Raw genomic sequence first — 21693 nt, 5'->3', positions numbered from 1 at the left:
ACACCCAGAAACTTGATACTACAGCACCAGTTGTGAGGATCAAGAAGTTATGGTCATGGGAAATGGAGGAGTGCTTACATGACTGCTTCGAATCAGTGGACTGGTCAGGGATACATCTTCAAATCTGAATGAGTAAGCCATAGTTGTTACCGGCTTCATCACAACCTGTGTGGATGAGTTTGTGTTTTCAAGAACATTCTGGACATACCTAAACCAAAAGCCGTGGATGAACCAGGAGAATCATAGTCGGCTGAGGGCTGGATCTGTGCCGTTCAAGACCAGTGATCCAGAACTATTCAAGAAGTCCAAGTGTGATCTATGGAAGGCTGTTTTAAAAGCAAAACAAGAAGTCTGATTGAAGTTAGAGACTGAATTGGATGCATGTCAGCTCCTGCAGGGTTGCAGGCCATTACTTCCTGCAAGATGAAACCTAACATCATGAATGACTGTGATACTTCACTCCCAGATGAATTCAATGCTTTTTGTGCACTCTTTGAAAGGGAGAGTAAAATTACACCTGTGTGAATGCCTGCAGCATCTGGTGACCCTGTGATATCTGTCAAAGATTATATATCTTAGTTGTACTGTTCTGGAAATGACTGTTAGAAATAGCCCAGAAACTGGACAGTATAGCATCACCTTTCTCAGCAACTTGTGCTAAATTTCAACCATTAACTGAGATTGCAACATTATTACACAACTTGCATTATTTATTAAATTGAGTTGTACAACAGGTTCAAAGTATGTCGAGTTGGTATTTGTGATGTCAGTCCTCAGGCATTGCCAATTTCACGTCAACACAGGCAAATTAAGTTATGTAATATGCATCTAAGACCGTCAGAAATGGGGACAAGAAATGGGTGTAAGCATCTTCACCTGCATTTTGTAAATAGATTCTAATTATGTATTGGTTTAATGGGGACTGAATCACAGAACACTTTTAGGTGTCCATCATGGATGAAACATTATTGTTTGTCTTTGCAATGAAAGCAGAGTTGTTATTGGGGCAGATGCTAAGCATACCAGGGGCAAAAAGAGAGGGGTTGCAAAGGCAAATGTTTCTTGCCAAAGGAGGGAAGAGAAAGCAGAGTAGTTCTCTAGCCAGGATGGTTCTAAGACTAACTGTCAAGAAATTTTCAGGAGTTATCTTCTATCTGACTGAGAAGCAATCTACAGATGTGCAATCGATAGACTACAGTTTTCCAAAGAAGCAATGACCCAAGTTTTCAAACTGCTGCAGCCAAGGAGTAATTCCAGGAATTCTGTCCAAAGATTACAAAAGGCTTGACCCTATCCTACCAACCATTTTAACATTCAGAAGTCTCAGTTTGCAGCTCGTTGCTTTGTTCATGACTTCATCAAGGCTTTGTTCTCAATTTGCATTTCCTTGAATAGTTCAAAGTAAGATTATTGTCAAACTACTATCCCCATATACAACCCTAAGATACATTTTTTGCAGGCATCCAGAGTAGAACAAAGTTTTAAAAAAATAGAATTAATGAAAAACTACTCAAAGACTGACAAACAGCCATTGTGCAAAGGAAGACAAACTGTAGATACAAAAAAAAATGTAAATAAATAATATTGAGAACTTGAGGTGTAGAATCCTTGAAAGCGAGGCCATAAGTTGTGGAAACAGTTCAGTGTTGAGGTGAGTGAAGTTATCCATGCTGGTGCTGTAGGACCCAAGGCTCCCATACCTCCTTCCCAGTGGCAGCAGTGAGAAGAGAGTATGGCTTTAATGGTGGAATCCTTGATGCAGTTTTCCTGTGATAGTGCTCCTTGTAGATGTGGTTAATGGTGGGAAAGGCTTTACCTGTATCGACTGCTTTTGGTGGGCTTTTATGTTCTTGGGCATTGGTGTTTCCATACCAGGGCATGATAGTCAATATCTATAGAAGTTTGTCAAAGTTTTAGATGACATTCCAAATCTGTGCAAACTTCTAAGAAAGTAAAGGTGCTGCAGTGCATTCTTTGTAATGGCACTTACATGCTGCTTCACACTTGATTCCTGACCTATTCAAAAATAGGGATACACATATAGTATAGAAATGCAATGGTAAGATCTTTATGGTCAACCATATGCACCCAAGATGTTTCCATACACAGTGCCTGCAACATTACAACCCTTTATTTTGGATTGCTGACTGGTTTTTAGGGCCATGGATTCTCATCCAATATCTTACAACTGTTGCCAAGTGGATTTAGATATGAGAGAGAGGAAAAGCTGGGAGCATAGTGGGGACAACTGCTAAAATCCTCTGTCGACAATTTAGGTAACTGGACTAGTAAAGATATACTGGAGTTCATTCCAGAAAGGGTTTCCTCCCTTGTAATGCCCTGCTCCATCTGACCCAATTTGGCCACTTCTTAAGCACAATGATTTTCTGCTTCTTGCTAAAGCAGGAGGAAGACTGGAAGGAAAAGGCATGATGCAACAATAAGAGGCCCCCTCCCAACATCTTGTCAGAGCATGCTTTGTCACCCTGCAATTGAGCTGAAGACCACAGTCCACAGAACTGGAGTAATCCAAGCAAGATGGCACTAACTTTCAATCTCCATCAAGATTGTGGATCAGACTTACCTGTTCTTTTAAGTTCATAGGTATGATTTAGGGAATGAAGAGGGGAGTTAGAGGTCAAGTTAGGGTTTAGGGACATTGATATGGGGATCTAGAGATCCAACTGGGGTCTATGAATAGGGAGATGGAGGAGTTAAAGGTCAGACCTCTGCTCTACATTTGAAGTCCAGCGACATGAGCAGGTGACAAAAGACATCCAGATTCAAGCCATCCATTCAGTGCTCAAAGGCCAGCAGTGTGGGCATGGGGCTGAAGGACCTCCTCTCCATGCTCGAAAGCCAGTAATGTAGATCGGTAGCAAAGGAGATCGGTGGACATCGGTCTATCTGAAATCAGTCCCAGGAATGGATATCCATGCAAGCAAGAGGTGGTCAGTAAGCCTGGTTTTCAGGTCCTGTCATTGGCTAGTCTGGGAATCAATACCAAAGACCAATGGGAAATCGAAGCCCGATAACCCAAACCTGGAGACTGGTGGACTGTGTGTGAGGGCAGAAAGCAGCTTCTTTTGTTTGGTTGCTTGTTGTCTTCTGCTTTGTTGTGTTTTGTGTTATTCTACCGACCAAGGTGGTCATGCTGTATTGGTGCCGCAATGTATGGTGACATTTGCAAGCTGCCACTTGCACAGCCCCAGATGTGTTGGTTGTAAACGTAAACAACACATTTCACTCTGTTTCAATGACATGTAATAAACAAATCTGGTCTGAGCAGAACAATCTTTTCTATATACAGCAAGAGCTTCATAAGATCAGCCTTGAGAACACAAGTAGCAAGTTATTATCACTTATGGAAGATCTCTAGTTGATTCTTCTTTTCATTCAACAGCATAAAATGCAGGGACCGTGATGAGGTAGATTGAGAGATTATGGGTTCATCTTTAGCATATAAGAAGCCCATTCAAGATTGCAAAAGCATAAACACGAGGAAGTCTGCAGATGCTGGAAATGCAAAGCAACACATGAAAAAATGTTGGAGGAACTCAGCAGGTCAGGTAGCATCTATGGAAATAAATAAACAGTCGACATTTTGGTTCGAGACCCTTCTTCAGGACTGAGAAGGAAGGGGGAAGATGCCAGAATAAAAAGCTGAGGGGGGAGGAGGATGAAGATAGCTGGAAGGTGATAGATGAAGCCAGGTGGGTGGGAAAGGTCAAGGCCTAGAGAGGAAGGAGCCTGATAGGAGAGGAGAGTGAACCATAGGAGAAAGGGGGGGGGGGGAGGAGGGAACCCAGGGGGAAGTAATAAGCAGAGGAGATGAGGTGAAAGGTCAGAATGGGGAATGGGGGGGGGGGGGAGTAGAATTGCTATTCTTAGAAGAGCAATGCCCAAGCATTTTTTAAAGTTTAAAATAAATTTTTAAAAACCCAAATTTGGTTAATTTATCTTAAACTTTAAAAAAATTTTGGGCATACTATTCTAAGAATAGCAATTCTACAATAAGAAATGTGTAACATACAAACCAACAACTGATTTGTTACACATTTCTTATTATAGAAAGTACTGTTTGATTTTGAGGTACAGAGTAGGGAATTGGGTTTTTCTTCTAAATGATAAGGCAACTGAAGTAATCTAAAAATGGGTTTTAAAATAAAAGCTAGAAGTATTAACCAGAGGTTTCTGAATTCTTGGTATCTGTGTTCTATTTATAGGATTTGGGATATTCGTGAGCTCCAGGTGACCCACACCTTCCCCATGAAACAGTACATTCAGACACACTGTGATGCCAGTCCTGATGGAAGATATTGCATCTCCTGTAGCAACGGTTTTGGAGGCGAGGGCTGTGAGGCCACAGTACGTAATTACCATATTGTAGTCCAATAAAATAATACATTTTGTCAGAACATTTAAAAATAAGCTGTTGTACTGGGAAAGGCATCTTCTGAGCCACTTAACTTGCATGAGAGGGTTGGTTAGGTTTATCAAACCCATATTATAAAAAGATACTAGTCAGTTCACATCCTTCACCTTGATACTTAAAGTAGTGTTCTTTATTTTTCTTTCTTTCTTGCTTGTCTAATTCTCTCATAAGTGCATCTTTTACTTGCCTCAGCTATGGCTTCTAGGAGCATATTCCATGATATACCCAGCCTGTTCCATCTTTCCTCATAGTTGCTTCTTCCTAGTGAAATGATGTTCTGAAACTCTTTTACATCTCTTCAAATAGCACTACTTCAGTTTAATAATATGGAGAAGAGAAATATATTCCATGAAGTTTTATTAAAAACTATTATTCCTTCCCATGGCTGAGAAATACACTCAAATTCAAGTTGACTCTTTTGTAGCTATTTTATGTGTTGATGAGCTGAAGGAGAGAGAACAATGACGTCTTCGTACTCCACCTTCTTATCAAACTGCTTTGCAGAACACCATTCAATCACAAGGGTCATCTTGAGTTCCTGGCAATTTATTAATACTTGTAATCCATTGCACTCCATTCTGTGCTTGTCGTGATCTCTACAATGGAGAAACAATATAGAGATCAAGGATAAATTCAGCCTTCAAAAACATTCTCCTGTGCAGGTTTCGCCTCCAACACTATTCCACTGAGGTAATTTCATCTTCCTTCCAAGCACAGTACAGCTCTCGACATTGAGTTCAACAGTTTCAGATATTCAACCATTTCAGCCTTCTGTATGACATTTCTGTCATTATTTTCTTCCTCAATTCCCTTCTGATTAAGGTCAAATTTCATTTGTCTCCTATTTATTTATCTCCTAAGCTCACCTTTAATTATTCACCAGTCTTTAACCCCATCTTTTAGCAGGGATCACCGTCACATACCTTCCAGTCTATCCTGATCTTAGTCCCGTCACAGATCCTTTCCCGTGTTTTCTCTGAACCTGCAACACACCATATCGTTTCCACTGAAGTTTCAGGAATATTTCATATCTAACTTTTCCCATTTCAAATCAAAGGTCATTGACCTGAAACTTCAGCTCTGGTTCTTTCTCTGCTGAAGCTGCATGACCAGCTGGGTGTGTCTAGTACTTTCAGTTCCCTTCTCAGATTTCCAGCATCTGCAATATTTGCTTTTAAGCTAAAATAAGTTTAAGTTTGGTGATGATTGTCAAATTGTGCAAATTGTGATTGCCTTTTTTATATTTTCTACCACTGATGTTAACCTAGTTAATTTTTCCTTTGACTTTTTCTGTCTTCCTTTCTAAATGTCAAAATCACATTACCTGTTAATTAATCCTTTAGCATTATTGATTTTATTCATCTCTTTGTTCCATTACTTCTTTCAATATATAACCTATCCCAAACAGGAGTTTGATTCTCTCTAAAGATGTGGCATTAATTATTTTATCTCTTTCTTTAATAAATCTTCTTATTATTGCTATTATCTTCAAATGTTGACCTATTTTCCAAGTCTTACAGATAAATACTAAGACAAAGGAACTTCCATATTTCTGCTTTTTAACCACGATTTTTTTTGTGTAGCTTCTGAAAGCTCAAATTAGTTTATTTGCTATTTTCTCACTTCTTGAAAAATTTCTTGTTTTTATTTCTCAAGGACGAGGACTCTTTTCTAATAGAAAGATGAGGAAAAAGAAGGGAGAGCAGCTCAATGCAAGAGTTGTTCCAGCATTTCTCCACATAGTCTATTTAGTTTATGGCAAAGATAGAAAACTGGACGTAAAATAAAGAACTGAATAGAAAAAGAGTATGTACATCAACATGCATTAGTGTTTCACCTGGACTGGTTGGATACTGTTCTTAATCATTTACGATAGCAATTTCAGTTCAAGAATCAAAGTAGAGTAACAGAAATTTCAGGTGATACACAATTGAGGGTAGTGTTAATAAACGAAAAAAGTTACAAAACATTAAAAAACTCCTTTTTTGGTTCTAGTTTCACTCATATATAATTCTGCTGTGGTATTTAATTGCGCCAGTTTTCTTGTTTTTTTCCCCCTAGAAAACTATATTCCTCCTGAACTTTATCAATGTCCATTTTAGATATTGCACATCTATTTATCATTTTTCCCACAATTTCCTTATTTAAACTCTTGGACTTAGTTTTTATAAATCAGCTACTTGGGTATTTGTCTTTGCTCTGAAATTCCTTCCATTGTTTCCCACACTATATATTCCCAGTTCTCATTGCATTGGGCTCTGATTCCACTTGTAAAACTAGAGCATCTGTCCAACAATGTGAATGTTGTCTAAAAGATTATCCATGCATGTAGTAAACCTACTGCTCGTTACGCCACTGGCGTTTAAGGCAGCAGTGAAGGTCCTCCATCTCTGTCTGGATAGAAGGATTCTTCATTGCTGCTTCTGTAACAATTTTTTTTTGACCAGTCAGGACTGTTAGCCCAAAGCTGAACTCTAGAATTTGGAGAACCAGTGGACCACTCTTAGCCTGGTCTCTACCCTTTGACCTTTTCGGCATGGGTGACCCCATGAAGAGCCAAAGCACAAGACCCTGACACCAGCCAACATAGCACTCTGGCTCATTGAGGCATACAAGCCTTCAAACCCTATGACCCTAAGATTGTGGTCCTCTTGGAGGATGCATATAGAAACAGCCATTTTCAATTATCCACAGGCAAACATTTGTTTGTTTGATTCATTTTTGTTTCTCTTCTCATTTTGATATTCTTTCTCTGTCCTGTCCCCCATCCTCTCCACATGTCTACAATTCTATTTAATCACTCTCTGTAAAGAGAGATAATCAATAGTTGAAAAAAACAAGAGAATTGCCCAGATTAATGTATAATGTGGAAATCTCTGTCTGCCTGCACTCCATGGTTACTGTTTTGAACATGAGACGCACTTCCCTTTTATCTGTCTTGTTGGCATTTCAATCATATGATAAAAGATGGTCCATTCAGCAGAGAGTGTCCTAGGTTTTCAGGAATTTATGCCTTGCTTTGTATAACTGGAATTCTGCCCCAAAACATTTGTTCTCATTTCCCCAGCCTCGACCGCAACATTTCTCAGTTTAATTTCTGCCCTCTGCCAGAAAATATTATTTTTATCCACAAGCAGATTGTAACAAAATAATTAATATTATTATATAACAAAAAGATTTTTGAAGAATTGTTTTAAAATCATTAACCTGCTATAAGTTTTTTTTTTGCTAAGGAATAAAGTCAGATATCTGGCAAATCAGAGACTTACAAGATCAGCTGCAAAAGAGCCAGCAGAGTTCTGACAAGCCAGTTTCCCTTTCTCTTTCAGCTATGGGATTTAAGGCAGGCAAAACATAAAGTATGTGAGTATAAGGGACACCTACAGAGTACTGCAGCCTGCATCTTTCTTCCAAGCATGAATTTTTCATTCCCTTTGGTGGCCACCTCTGCACATGACTGTACTGTGAGGATCTGGAACCGTGACAGTGCAGGTACTCTCCTTACTCCTAATTCCATACTTACTTATTTGAATCTAGTTTCTGTCTGTCCCTTTGCCCTTAGTTGCACTGTAATATAAATTCTGGAGTCTTTCTTGGATAGTTCATTCTGGGATTCTCTTAAGGGAAGAAAGTTGAGAGATGACCACTCAAGTTATGAAGAGATTGGTAGGGTAGACACCGAGAAGATGAACTTAAAAGTGGAAAAGTGAAACAAAGTTTCAAAAAAAGTTGGTAATCTTGGGATCACTAAGAGATAATCTCAGGATATCTCTGGACAACCTCTTCCTGTGCCATGCACCAGTGAGGATAAGAATAGGATGATATAGCAGATGAATGTGTGGCTGAAGAATTGGCGTGGATTCACGGTTTCAGATTTGCAGATCATTGGGATCTGTTCTGGGGAAGGCAAGACATGTACAAAAGGGTCAACTCTCCATTCTCTGTCATGCACGTTATTTTCTCAAAGAATTCCGAAGATGTAGAAACATAGAAAACCTACAGCACAATACAGGCCCTTCGGCCCACAAAGCTGCGCTGAACATGTCCTCACCTTAGAAATTACCTAGGGTTACCCATAGCCCTCTACTTTTCTAAGTTCCATGTACTTAGAACTTTGTTCCATGGAACAAGTTCCATGAACTTTTCTAAGTTCAGGGTTTTAAAAGACCCTGTCGTATCCACCTCCACTATCATCACCGGCAGACCATTCCACACACTCACCACTGTCTGCATAAAAAAACACACCTTGACATCTCCTCTGCACCTACTTACAAGCACCTTAAAGCAGTGCCATCTCGTGCTAGCCATTTCAGCCCTGGGAAAAAGCCTCTGATTATCCACATGATCAATGCCTCTCATCATCTTGTACACCTCTATCAGGTCACCTCTCATCCTCCGTCGCTCCAAGAAGAAAAGGCCGAGCTCACTCATAAGACATGTGCCCCAATCCAGGTAACATCCTTATAAATCTCTTCTGCACCCTTTCTATGGTTTCCACGTCCTGAGCTGAGCACAGTACTCCAAGTGTGATCTGTCCTATACAGCCTCAACATTACCTTTTGGCTCTTAAACTCAACCCCAAGATTGATGAAGGGCAATGCACTGTATGCCTTCTTAATCACAGAGTCAACCTATGCAGCTGCTTTGAGCGTCCTATGGACTCAGACCCCAAGATCTCTCTGAACCTCCACACTGCCAAGAGCCTTACCATTAATACTATATTCTGCCATCATATTTGACCTACCAAAATGAACCTCCTCACACTTATCTGGGTTGAACTCCATCTGCCACTTCTCAGCCCAGTTTTGCATCCTATCAATGTCCTGTTGTAACATCTGACAGCCCTCCACACTATCCACAACACCCCCAACCTTTGTGTCATCAGCATATTTACTAACTTATCTCTCCACTTCCTCATCCAGGTAATTTATAAAGATCACAAAGAGTAGGGGTCCCAGAACAGATCCCTGAGGCACACCACTGGTCACTGACTTCCATGCAGAATATGAGCTGTCTACAATCACTCTTTGTCTTCTGTGGGCAAGCCAGTTCTGGAACTACAAAGCAATGTCCCCTTGGATCCCATGCCTCCTTACTTTCTCAATAAGCCTTGCATGGGGTACCTTGTCAAATGCCTTGCTGAAATCCATATACAATACATCTACGACTCTACCTTCATCAATGTGTTTAGTCACATCCTCAAGAAATTCATTCAGTCTCGTAAGGCACAACCTGCCTTTGACAAAGCAATGCTGACTATTCCTAATCATATTGTGCCTCTCCAAATGTTCATAAGTCCTTCCTCTGAGGATCTTCTCCATCAACTTACCAACCACTGAAGTAAGACTCACTGATCTATAATTTCCTGGGCTATCTCTACTCCCTTTCTTGAGTAAGGGAGCAACATCCCCAAACCTCCAATCCTCTGGAACCTCTCCCGTCCCTATTGATGATGCAAAGATCATCACCAGAGGCTCAGCAATCTCCTCATTTGCCTCCCACAGTAGCCTGGGGTACATCTCATCTGTTTCTAATTTATGCTTCCAAGTTCCTACCTGATAGCCTCATATTTCCCCTTACTCCAATTAAATGCTTTCCTAACTTGTCTGTTCATATCCCTCTCCAAAGCTGTGGTAAAGGAGATAAAATTATGATCAGCTATCTCCTAAATGTTCTCCCACTGAGAGACCTGACACCTGATCAGGTTCATTTCCCAATACTAGATCAGGTACAGCCTCTCCTCTTGTAGGCTTATCTACATATTGTGTCAAGAAACCTTCCTGAACATACCTAACAAATTCCACCCCATCCAAACCCCTCGCTCTAGGGAGATACCAATCGATATTTGGGAAATTAAAATCTCCCACCACAACAACCCTGTTATTATTACACCTTTGCAGAATCTGTTTCCCTATCTGCTCCTCGATGTCCCTGTTACTTTTGGGTGGTCTATAAAAAAACACCCAGTAGAGTTATTGACCTAACTTCCTAACTTCCACCCACAGAGATTCTGTAGACAATCCCTCCATAACTTCCTCCTTTTCTGCAGTCGTGACACGATCTCTGATCAACAGCGCCATGCCCCCATCTCTTCTGCCTCCCTCCCTGTCCTTTCTGAAACAACTTAAGCTTGACATTCAAAGTAACTATTCCTGCCCTGAGACATCGAAGTCTCTGTAATAATGGCAACAACATCATTGCTCCAAGTACCGATCCATGCTCTAAACCAGGCATGGGCAAACTACGGCCCGCGGGCCATATGCGGCCCGTTAAGCTTTTTAATCCGGCCCGCAGAACTTGATGAAATTATATTAATAAACCTTGTTAACGTTTTCTGCCCGCAATTCTGGCGTTTTCCCAATAGATGACGCACTCTATATACATTGACCTTTGTTGAGGTGCAGCGTATTACTCCACATTTGTGCTTTACTTTGTGACCTTGTGGCGACCCATTTCCTGGCACATCCGAACCGGCTCACAATTAGCCAGCGTTCCGGCTAAGAGAGATCACCTGCGGGGATTTGCGAGCACAGAGCTCCGCATACCGGCACGCTCTCCCTGCTTTGTCATTGTGCGGGTCGTTGTTGAGTTTTGGCACAGGGGACAATTGAATAAGAAGGAGCAGGACAAGTAGACCTGCATCTCCTACCGTTTTTGAAATAAAGACGGTCAGGAGGAGAGTGATGATGATAATATCTTGAAGGATAACAGAATTTTCAGTGCTTTAAAATAATAACTGTTACTATTAAAAAAAGCTGTATTTTATTCATTTAATTTTCAGTGTTTTAAAAGTCATTTCAATAAATAGCTAAATACCATGGGACTTCAAAGACAGATATTTTGTTGTAATGCATTTGTTCATTTTCAATTGAAATTAAAGCACATGTTTTCTACATATCCCATGATATTTTATTTTCTCTTATGAGGTGTATTACCAAAACACTCCGTCCATCTGCTCCTGGAATAATTGTCAGACATGATTTCCCCTTAAAGAAACTATGCTAATTTTGGCATATTTTATCATGTGTCTCCAAGTACCCTAAACCTCATCCTTATTAATGGACTCCAACATCTTCCCAACCACTGAAGTCGGGTTATCTGGCCTGTAATTTCCTTTTTTTTACCTCCCTGCCTTATTATAGAGTGGAGTGACTAACATTTGCAATTTTCTAGTCCTATGGAACCATTCCAGAATCTAGTGATTCTAGAAGGATCACTACAAGCATCTCCACCAGCTCCCTTTTTCAGAATCTAGTATGTAGTCCATCACGTCCAGGTGACTTGTCTGCTTTTAGACCTCTTAATGTCCAAAGCACCTTCTCCTTAGTAAAATCAACTACACTCACTTCTTGCCCCCCCCCCACCCCAGATATTATTTCTGTCATACTGCTGGTGTCGTCTGAAGACTAATGCAAACTATTTATTAAATTTGCCCAACATTTCTTCGTCTCCCATTACTACTCTAGCATCATTTTCCAGTGGTCTGATTTCCATTCTCATCTCTCTTCTACTCCATATATCTGAAAAAAACATGGTATCTTATTTTATGTTATGGGCTAGCTTGCCTTTATATTTTATTTTTTCTGTCCTCATGGTTTTTTTTAGTTGTCTTCTGTTGGTTGTTGAAAGCTTCCCAGTCCCCTAAATCCCCACTAATTTTTGCTTTTAACATTCTTCCTTAATCATGAAGACCAATACTGTATACAGTTCTCCAGATTTACAGACAGACATACTTTATTGATCCCGAGGGAAATTGGGTTTCATTACAGCCACACCAACCAAGAATAGTGAAGAAATATAGCAATAGAAAGCCATAAATAATTAAATAATGAGTTAATCATGCCAAGTGGAAATAAGTCCAGGACCAGCCTATTGGCACCGGGTGTCTGACACTCCGAGGGAGGAGTTGTAAAGTTTGATGGCCACAGGTAGGAACGACTTCCTATGACGCTCAGTGTCACATCTCGGTGGAATGAGTCTCTGGCTGAATGTACTCCTGTGCCTAACCGGTACATTATGGAGTGGATGGGAGTCATTGTCCAAGATGGCATGCAACTTGGACAGCATCCTCTTTTCAGACACCACCGTCAGAGAGTCCAGTTCCACCCCCACATCACTGGCCTTACAAATAAGTTTGTTGATTCTGTTACTCCCACTAATGCCCTATATAACTGAAATATAACCTTTGTACTTTTGTACTTAATTTCTCACACAATAAGCAGCAACATTTATTAGTTGTTGAGATGGAGGGAAGATTGGTTTTCCAAAATCATACAGGGAGCCCTGCCCAGTTACTTTTTCAGAGCTGCATGTGTTTAGCCTCCTTTAAATTGATAGCTATAGGGTAAGCAGTTCTAGCAAAATGTCAGCTGTTTAGTCCCTCCATAGAAGCTGCCTGACTTGCTGAGTTCCTTCAGCATTTTATGGGAACTGCTGAAGATTTCCAGTATCTGCAGAATCTCTAGCACTTGTAAAACTAGAAGGACTGAGATCCTATGACATGGGACCACATAAGCTAGTCAATCCCTAGGTCCCATAAAAATGTATTGCATGGAGAGCAATTCCTTGACACACATATCATTACGGAAAATGCTGAACCACACCAACACAATTTGTTGAAGTGTCTGACTGAAATTCCATAATTTTATTTTTATTCAGAGATATAGCACAGAACAGGACCTTCCAGCCCAATGAGCTGCACAGTCCAGCAACCTACCTATTTAATTCTAGCCTAATCACGGGATAATTTACGATGACCAATTAACCTACTAACTAGAACATCTTTAGAATGTGGGAGAAAACCGGAGCATTCATACAAACTCCTTACAGACAGTGTCAAAATTGAACTCCAAACTGTGATAGCATCATGCTGCCACTATGCTGCCGTGGCGCCCTCAACCCAAAATAAATTTCACTGTGCTAAAAATTAAAATAAGTAACTACTGACTGACTTTATAGTCCAATCTATCTTAATGATATTGATAGAGGAATAAATATTGGTCAAGGCATGAGAAATTCCTCCCCTGCTCTTTGAATTAAAATGCCATGTGATTTTTTAATTCCTTGAGAGAACAGATGAAGTGTCAGTTTAGTGCCTTGGCCAAAAGGTGGCACTGGAAAACAGCAAAAGAGTTCAAAAGATTACTCACAACTCTTCAAACAACTTGACTCTGTACTTCCATTGCCTGGAACATTTATTTTGGGATATTCTGAAGTCCTCATTGATGCTACATCTAAATATAAATTTTTTTGCCTTTCTAATTGAGCTTGGATTTATCAACTGCTTTGGACTCTGCTGCTGCTTACCTTCTGCAGCCGTACAGCCAAGTACGATGCAACAACTGAGGCAGGCCCTGTCGATCAGTACTAGAACTCAAAGCTTCTCTTTCTTTATGTGCAGCCTGGTATCTATATCCTTATCTTTCTATGCCATGCTCTGCTGGTTGAGAGCACAAGTCTGTTCTCAGTCTTGATAAAGCAGGGTCTTTATTTCTTTCAATAGCTTTTACTAGTGACACAGATGTTATTATCGATTATCCAGTGAGCTGCGGTAAAATCAAAACCGGTCAAGGATAAGAGGGGAACCTTTACCTTTAACATTCTGCTGTGAAAGGTGCAAGACATTTGTATGCATTACTCTGATGGGAGAAATCGGAAGCTTGACAGAGATTGACAGAATCTTTTTCTTCTATATTATAGTCTGTGTAGGGTCTCTCTGCCTGGATGGTGCTGGACCCCTCACATCATTAGTCTCCAGTGATCGTGCCAGTCTCCTGTGTGGCAGCTTCAATACAGGAATTCATCACCTCCAATTGAACCATTCAGGCGGCTGCGGCCTGAGTGAGGTGGCTAGGTTCTGAACAGGTGAATAAGTGGGAGTTGCAACAGCATTGCAGAGGAACTGAGGATGGTTTGTGGGAGGTCCCCAACAGGCGATCACATGAGTAAGATACTTACGGAGTGGGAAGCCAACAACTCAAAGAGTAGTGGCCTCTGTTAGCACTTATGAATTATGTCCATATGCAATGAGATTCACAATGTGGGTTATGTCAATGTAGTTCAGATTAATTGACTGCATTGTATGAAATCGGTATGCATTGTTGTAGATTTTTATTACTTAGCTGTTGAATAACTGAATTTTAGACATAATAATGTTTCCAACCTCAGACACGGTAAAAGTCAGCAGATACAGTAACATTCTATTTATGAAGTTTAGCGATAAGGCTTTCGTACCAGAAGACATTCCAAGGAACGGGAGATGATAAAGTGAAATTCAGACCTCTCTGAAGCTCATTATTGTCATTTGCAAACTTCCAACCTTCCATGAGGTAATGCCATTTTTGCAGACTCCTGACTCCATTACCACTGTGATGCTATTACTGATGTATCTAGCACATTATGTAAAGTTGTATTGTGACATAACCCATTTGATTAGAGCCCTTGCTGAAGGAAAAAAGCACGTTTCTTTTAGTGAGTTCTGTACATTAGTGCTAATAGCAAAGGGGAGTAAGCAGCAAAATTTGAGCTATGCAAAATACCCTGCTGAGAGCCAATTGACTCAGTGGGATAAATGGCTTCCTACTGTGCTTAGCAATCTGATCATTCTGTCCTATCCTGTACAGCTATGCTGCAAGTTAGCTACAAAATGCCACCAAAGCAAGAATCTGTAAATAAGAAGTCAGCATTAAAGTAAACAATTAGTACTAATATCTTTTCATATCACTTGTATGGGACACATCCACTATGAATTATAGTGTAAAATGCCTTTATATATGTAGGATACTTGTTGGGTTATAATTCTGGAATATCATTGTGGTACACCTGTTTAATTTGCAGGCACCAAAGTAAATTTTGCTTCCTGTAACACTAGAAAATGCTTATTTGAAAGAAAAATGTAAATAACTGTTTTAAAGAATTTAGAAGTAGATATCATCTGTTTAAATATTTAATTTATGTAAATGCTATTGCTAATATAGCTTTAGAATGATTGAATGTGCATATGAACAATCTCATGAATTATTAATCTAATTATTTTTCCTACCTCTGTAATAAAACCAGACCAAGATGAATAGAGAATGTCTTACATGGCTTTGATTGTGTTATTATGGAATAGCCACAGCAAGCCAAAGAAAACCAACCTAAACATTGCTATCAAACAGTCAAACTAACCCATTCATCAGCAAGATGATGGAATATGCTGGTAAAAGATTGTCAACTAAAACCAATTTATCAGTTAATCTGCTTCAAATGTAGTTCTATCTGCATTGCTTATCTCAAGACCTCTTGAAAACCTTGGTTGAATAATTTACAAAGACTTGAGTCTGATCTTATATTCAATGCAACACCTAATTGAATGTGTCATCAGGCAGCTCTGCTATTATGGTCAATTAGAATGGGGGGAAAGACCTCCACCATATGAAGAACCATAACCATGGATGTCAGAGGCTAGTCACATCTGCCTCAGGATGTCATTGTAGTGGTTGTCATGGCAGCATCCTAGAACCATCCATTCTCAACTGTTATATATGTGAATGTTCAGACATCAAAATGTCAACAATGGGGCTATTCACATCCACAGTCCTCAGATAGTAAAACATTTCATACATGAAGCAAGATAAAAGGTCAGACAAGTGTAAACTAATATCTGTTGTCAAAAAGGGAAATTCTTCAAGACATTTAATGCCATGCCTCCATTATCTACATCTCAGATTCATCATTTGTCAACCAAATAAACACCATTGCTCAAGCATCAACTTTTGCTTGTCAAAACAATCAGCAGTCGGGTATTCTTTGATGTGGCTCTCCCCATAACCATCAAACTTGGTTAGGAGTGTAAGGGAACACTTTGCATTTGTCCGAGTGAATGCAGCAGCAGCAGCAGCACTGCCCAAAAAGTGAGATTCCATCATTACAAAGAATCCATTTTATTTGTCACACCATGCACTAGCTTAAGTATTCATTTCCTTCATCTCAGCAGGGCCATGCAGTAAGTGTGTGGATATGCTGTCACCTATAAATTCCTCACTTAAGTTACACCATCCAAATACTACATTATTATTGGAATTACATCAACATCCTGAAACTTTCTATCCATCAGCATTATGGGAGCATTTTCACTACATATTGAGATGGCTAAGGAAAAGCCTTCTATCACCCTGTCATGGATAGATAGGAAAATAAGTGCCATAATGTCATATTCTGAATGGTGAATCCCTATTTAGGATAGGACCATTGTCATATTTCTTCATTATCCATATCATTCTCTGATTTGCAAAAGCTCCTTTGAGAGGAGAGCTGTAATAATTTTATGATGAAAACCTCATACCACCATTTACTTGGTGTAACATTGAATCTAAATATAGTCATTGCCAATCTCAGCCAAATTGTGGTTAGTAAAATGGTGTCAGGATTCAAACAATGGACAATAGATAGTTTTGTAGGGTTGAAGAAATGTGTTCATGATGAGAGACTCAAACTCAAGAATAACCTGACAGAGATTTTAAGAAAGGTTAATAATAATATTGTTTACAGAATTTAGTAATATAACTAAAACTGTCCAAACTTAACAGTTATATAATGTGGAAAGTAGTAAAGTTAAAAGTAAATTTATTATCGAAGTAGTTATATATCACTATATACAACCCTCAGATACATTTTCTTGTAGGCATTCACTGTAAATACAAAGAAACAAAAAAGCTAAACATAATAATAAATAGCAATAAATATCAAGAACATGAGATGAAGAGTCTGAATTGGTTGTGGGAACAGTTCAGTGTTGTGTTGAGTGAACAATAACCGGTACAATAACTGTTCCTGAACCTGGTGGTGTGAATCCTGAGACTCCTGTACCTCCTCCCTAATGGCAACAGTGAGAAGAGAGCATAGCCTGGATGGTGGGGTTCTTGATGTTGCTTTCCTGCGACAGCAGTTCATGTAGATGTGCTCAATGGCGTTGAGGACTTTACCCATGATGGACTGGGCTCCACTATTTTTTGGAGGCTTTTCAATTCAAGGGCATTGGTGTTTCCATACAAGACTGTGATGCAACCAGTCAATATACCCTCCACCATACATCTATAGAAGTTTTAAATGACATGCTGAATCTTTGCAAACTTCGAAGTATATTCAAGTAAAATTATAGAATTCATATCTACAAATCCATTCATACAAAGGAAAGTGAAGACTAATTGATATTGAGAATGAGATTTAACCCCTGGTGAAGGTTAGTTAGCACAAATATGTTTCATGCTGTAACATTCAATGATTCTAAAGTAAACACAAGACTCGTAAACTCAGCAGGAACTTTAGAATCTGTGGAGAGAGGAAAAGAGTTTGTGTTTCAAGTGAAAGAAAAGTCATAGGTCAGAACCGTGAATTGTGTTTCACCCTTCACAAATGCTGCCCAACCTGCTGACTATTTCCAGAATTTCCTGTTTTCATAACTCTGTTGTTTTTTTTAATATTTATTGACTCTACTAAGACAGCCCTACATACTCCACCTTGGTTCATTGGATAAAATCGTTGCTGGCATCAGAGGGTGTTATGTGTAACTGACAAATTACAAACCATACAGACCCTAGAGAACAGATTAAACCCAGTCAAGAGTAAAACTGTAATAATCCAGCACCCAAGTTTTTGGAAATCCAAGTGGTTCGGCATCTGCTCACTCATTAATCTAGGGGAGTCAGGAGTTCAGAGCAGAAGCACATCTGCAGCCAGGTTTGGGATCCAGAATGCCAGAAGTCAGGAATGTGGGTAGGTTTCCAGCCAGAGCCACAGAATATTCTTGTCCCACTTAACTCACTGGCTTCACTAGAAAAGTTATTATACTACTTTGTGTACTGTTTTTTTTAAAAAAGAAATACGTGTTCTCAGATACTAATAGCAGTAACATTGAATAGTTTGAAAAATCTGCCAGTCTCATACCACCAAAGTCCTAACAGTGCCAGATTATCAGAGTTTAACTGTAATGATTGGGTCCATGTCAGGATGAGGTGTTTGGGAAAAAAATATTTGAGATATGTATTGGATGAACACAGTAACAAATAGCTGCCATTTGATTCCATTCTAAAATATTCCTTTGTTTTAAAAAAAAGTGAATACAAATTCGATAAATCTATCTAAGACATTGATATCTGTAAATTGGAGGAATCAAGAGATACGGGGATAGGGGTCAGAAAATCAGCCAGGATCTTGTGGAAAGTGCAAATCTTAACTGACCCAGCATTCCCACTGAATCCTGCCTTTAATCGCTTTCCTACTGGACCCTGATCTCTTCCCCTCCTCTTGTTTCCTTGCCACTGGTCTGCCTTCCACTGAACCTTTCTACTGTTCATTGCACCTTGATTGCCCACTCATGCACACTCTGCCTCCAGTCTCTCTCCCACTGGCTCCCTATACTGTAAGATCCCTTCCTTTGGGCCCTGCTCCCGTCTTGTCATCCCAATATTAATCCAATCGTTACAGTTAAAGTGAGATTCTAGCACTGTTGGAACTTGGCTCACTGTTCATCATCTCCCTCCCACCGAACAAAGAAGGTCCCTTTTAATCCAACATGATGTCAACCTAGGACATAACTCCACACAACCTGATCATGGGTCAAGGAATTGTGTTGCCCAGCTGACCTATCACAGCGCAGTCAGTGATGAGTGTATGCTGCTGGGTTTGAAGTGGTGGGTGATGAGTGAATAGCTGAAAGCCAGGAGACTGAGCTGGACTAGGGATATCAATCTTATTAAGAGTACGGGTTCTATGGGCACCTCAGAATCTGAATGTGTAATACTGTTGTTTACAGACGTTTTTGGTGGCAGAGTGTATGTAAGATAGAGAGCTCAGTGCACGGGCAGTGAGAGAGAGCACAAAGGAACTAAGGCAGTAAAGCAGCCTGGAGCTCAGCAAACATCAACAGCCTGAGCATATTGCCTCCAACAAAGCCACTAAAAACTGTAAAGTGTCGTAGCCCCCAGTTGTGAAAAACAGCCCTTCCCTCGCACCCCAACTCCTGGTTAGTAGATCATCAGTTCACATGGTGATAGAGCTTCCCCTGGGTGGATCAGTTCCCAGCCTAACTCAGGCCCTGTGGATCCATTCGAGGAATGAGTCTGGTCCAATATACCTAGTGCTTGTTCTGAATTGGAACGATGGATAAATCTGCTGTAATGAGACCAGTATGGGGTTAGAAGCAAGAAGTTCCTTAGTGCAATAAATCCAAGTCAAGCCACGCCTTCAGCATCTTGGGAGAATACACCAAAGGTTCAAAGTAAATTTATTATCAAAGTACATACTGTATATATCACCATATACAAACCTGAGGTACGTTTTCTTGCAGGCATACATAGTAAATCCAAGAAGCTCAATAGAATCCAACACAATAGCACCCAATAAGATGGACAAACAACCAAGGTCCAAAAAGTAACAAACTGTGCAAATACAAAAGAAAATAATAAATAAATAAGCAATAAATATTGAAAACATCAGATGAAAAATTCTTGAAAGTGAGCCCATAGGCTGTGGGAATAGTTCAATGAAGGGAGAAATAAAGTTGAGTGAAGTGTCCCTCTGGTTCAAAAGCCTGATGTTGACGGGTAATAACTGTTCCTGAACCTGGTGCTCTGGATGTGCAGTTCCTGTACTTTCTTCCCAATGGTAGCAGTAAGAAGAAAGCATGACCTGGGTGGTGGGGGTCCCTGATAATGGATTTTGCTTTCCTGTGATAGCACTCCATGTAGATGTGTTCTGTGGTGGGGAGGGCTTTACCCGTGATGGACTGAGCCATAGCCACTACTTTTTGTAGGATTTTCCATTTAAGGGCATCAGTGTTTCCATACCAGATGGTGATGCAACAGTCAATATACTCTCCACCTCAAATTAACAGAAGTTTGTCAAAGTTTTAGATATCTTGCCAAACTTTCGCAAACTTATAAGGAAGCAGAGTGCTGCTGTGCTTTTTTTCAGATTTGCACTTTGTTATGGTCTGGTCCAGAACCCGCATTCCGGTTCTTGATCCGGTCCACGGACTCCAGGCTCCCGGTCTTGTAGCCGTCCCTCCTTTCACCCTTGAGCCCAAGTAGTCACACCTGTGGATCATCGTGGCTTGTTGGGGCTCAAGGAGGTGCACCTGATGCCCATCGGCTGGTGGTGTATATAGGGGGCTCTGGGACTGCGTGGAGTTGGGGAGTCCTGGCCAGACTGAGTTGTCCTGTTCACTCTGTTCATCCTGGTTTGGAGTACCCACTGTTATAGACGAGTTCTGCGAGTGAGTCTGGAAGTCACCCTGAACTGGGGTCCCTTCCTATCCCTTGCCTCTGTCAGGTAAGTCAGGCCAGACTGCCATTGCCTGGTGGAGGGCTCTGTCTCTTCCTATCCCTGGCCTCCAACGGGTAAGCCAGGCTGGACTGCCGTTGCCCAGAAGGGGACACTGCCCCTTCCGATCCCTTGCCTCCTACGGGTTGTGCCCCGCAACCTGCCCAGGCCCCTGTGTCCTGCCTGGGAGGTCCTGGCCCTGCCCAGGAGTTCTGCGGCCTGCCCTGGGAGCTATCCTCCCAGCATTCCTAGTCCCAAGAACCCATCCTCTAGCCTAGCCTTGTGACCACTCTGAACTCCAAGACCATCTCTGAACTCTGGGATCCTCCTGCCTGCCTGGACTCTAAGACTCTCTCGGAACCCCAGCATCACCTTGAACTGGTCCCTCACGCACACCACGGTCTCCCCATGTCTTGTCTCTCGTTTAGTTGTTCCTGTCCTGCCCCTAGTACTTCAGTGCCTGCATCCTGCGCTTGGGTCCAGCCTCCTGTTCCCTTATGACACACTTAGAGCACTTTAGGATGGACTGTGGAGGAAGTGGTCTGTATTTGCTGAGTAGAGGAACCTGTAATTGTGAGTTGAACCTGGTTACCTAACATACACCCAATCTAGTCTGGCTGTGTGCTAGATCAAAAAAAATTCTATCATTGTACTCTGGTCAGATTTGGATTAGCCATAGACAGGCCTGGCAAAACCTCTGGACCAGCATTTACTTCACACTGCTCTGTGAGCTTCCCATCAGATTTGTCAACACATTCATAAGCATTTTTTTCACCTAAGCCGCTGCCTTTCCCTAAAGGCCAGGTAGTGCGTGTGAAAGCCAAAGTTTTGTAATATTTCACTAAAAAATGAATATTTCAGCTGTAGTCAAAAAGCAAAAAACTGCACATGCTGGAAATACTCAACAAGTCCTTTCATTTTGTGCTTCTCTTCCCTTTTTCTCAGCAACATGCAAT

At 40.7% G+C, this 21693-nt stretch overlaps 1 protein-coding gene across 3 annotated transcripts in view; it reads left to right on the top strand.

Annotated features, from left to right (window-relative positions):
- wdr31 (WD repeat domain 31) overlaps nt 1–15502 on the top strand; it is a 44403-nt gene extending 28901 nt beyond the window's left edge. For 2 of the 3 annotated variants that reach the window (XM_059994351.1, XM_059994350.1), the window contains exons 8-10: nt 4227–4368; nt 7765–7927; nt 14135–15502. In XM_059994351.1, coding sequence (XP_059850334.1) covers nt 4227–4368; nt 7765–7927; nt 14135–14295 — 466 coding nt within the window. In that variant the 3' untranslated portion in view covers nt 14296–15502. Of the gene's footprint in view, nt 1–4226; nt 4369–7764; nt 7928–9357; nt 11761–14134 lie in introns of those variants that run through there. The other variant, XM_059994352.1, reaches the window with a different exon arrangement.
- The last annotated feature ends 6191 nt before the right edge of the window (nt 15503–21693 follow it).

The sequence above is a fragment of the Hypanus sabinus genome, chromosome 18 (assembly GCF_030144855.1).
Source record: "Hypanus sabinus isolate sHypSab1 chromosome 18, sHypSab1.hap1, whole genome shotgun sequence".
NCBI classification, from domain to species: Eukaryota; Metazoa; Chordata; class Chondrichthyes; order Myliobatiformes; family Dasyatidae; genus Hypanus; species Hypanus sabinus.
Note: the sequence above shows the minus strand (reverse complement) of the source record. Positions and strands in the feature narration are given on the sequence as shown.